A 1594-nucleotide genomic window follows, 5' to 3' on the forward strand; every position below is an offset into this window, starting at 1 on the left:
ATTGGGATGGGAGTGTCAGAGACAGTGCAATTGGCACAGGACAGAGCAGAGTTTAGGGCTGTTGTACATAGGGTCGCTATGAGTCGCAAGCAACTCGACGGCACATAACAACATCAACAGCAAAATTAAAGAATTGTACTTCTTACAGTCCTTTTGTCAAAAAACCAAACATTGTCTCACCAGCTCCATCCATCTCTAGGCAGTCAATGCATAATTAATGTAGAGAGATATCTTGGGATTTATAGAAGATAAATCCCTCTTTTGGAGACCGATTTTATCAGAGAAAGAAAAACAGTGGCAGGGCATTTATAATAGACGGTGAGACTGCAAGGAACATGTTTGAGGAACAAGCTAAACTAATTTCAAAGAGGCAAAAGTTGGATAGCTACCAGGGTTTTGTTTTGCTGAGTGGAGTAAGCTAAAGCCAGAGCTGAAAGCATCAGGTAAGACCCTGCCAACATGACATACCTTTTCCTTCCAACTGGACCAAGCAGTAGGATAGAGGCCATGAAAAGACAACCATCAGTGTTATGCAGGCCACATGCCAGTAGGGAGTAAAAACCTAGGAGAAAGCCAGAAGTCAGGCTGGACACAGCTGGACAGACAGTGCTAGAACTGCAGGATGATGCTTACCTTCAGGGACAGTCCAAGTATCAGCCACTTGTCTTTCCATAGTTTGCATAATACCACCAACATACTGATGGTTATCACATCCACTATCAGAATCAGAATCTGGAGAAAGAGAAAAGAGCTCCTAGAACCTAAGCTGGGGTCAGAACTGTCCAGGGGGACCACAGGTGTCTTCCTAATAATGCCAGAAACCTCATTTCCTAATTATTCCAATTTAACCATCCTGCAACCCCTAACATTGGATGGATCCAGTCAATCAGCTTCTCTACTACTAAGTCTATGCTTATACGATGTATAGTATGGCTACCAAAAATTACAGTCATGTGGTCTGATGGTATTAATTGATTTCTCATTTCCATGCTCAATATGGCCTTCAACCTGGCTTGACATCCCTCATTCATTCTCAACAATGGCCATTATAAATGTTTAATTCTTTATACTATTTAATCAATTACATGTAAATAATATTTTACAATTACTTTTACAATGTATATTTTCTCTAAAAGAGTTTACAGCTAATGAGGTCAAGGACAAGATGTGTATTATTGTTATTCTTATTACATCCTTAGTGTCCTGCAGATGGTCTGACGTACAGTAAGCATTCAGTAAACATTTGTTGAATAGGTGAAAAACTAGTGAAGCAGAGTCATAAACTATAGATCGTACGCAACACCAAAGCGTCAAATAACTTTAAGCACACACATAAAACATTTTCCCATGGAGAAATCTGCTGCACTGCTGGGGCAGCGGGAGGGGGACGAGTAGTCAAAAAACTCTTTCCTATCCTATGGATACATTCAGATTTGGGACTAAAAATGGAAGGTGTGTTTTGAGCAACACATGTGTAAACATGGCTTCAAAGAAGGAGCCATTTTGGTTATGTTTTTGTTGTTAGTAGTGTTGCTGATGATAGATGGATCTTGGCTGAAAGCAGAGAATACCAGAAGAATGTCTATCTGTGTTT

The 1594-nt window shown here is 40.2% G+C and overlaps 1 protein-coding gene across 1 annotated transcript in view; it reads right to left on the reverse strand.

Moving 5' to 3' along the window:
- Positions 1-1594, reverse strand: part of GDPD4 (glycerophosphodiester phosphodiesterase domain containing 4) — a 61805-nt gene that overhangs the window by 39942 nt on the left and 20269 nt on the right. Inside the window, exons 4-5 of the mRNA XM_006882928.1 lie at positions 634-732; positions 469-562 (exon numbers count right to left, since the gene is read on the reverse strand). Coding sequence (XP_006882990.1) covers positions 469-562; positions 634-732 — 193 coding nt within the window. The remainder of the gene's footprint in view (positions 1-468; positions 563-633; positions 733-1594) is intronic.

Source organism: Elephantulus edwardii, unplaced genomic scaffold (genome assembly GCF_000299155.1).
Source record: "Elephantulus edwardii isolate Elephantulus edwardi_28Jun2011 unplaced genomic scaffold, EleEdw1.0 scaffold00025, whole genome shotgun sequence".
In the NCBI taxonomy this organism is placed as follows: domain Eukaryota; kingdom Metazoa; phylum Chordata; class Mammalia; order Macroscelidea; family Macroscelididae; genus Elephantulus; species Elephantulus edwardii.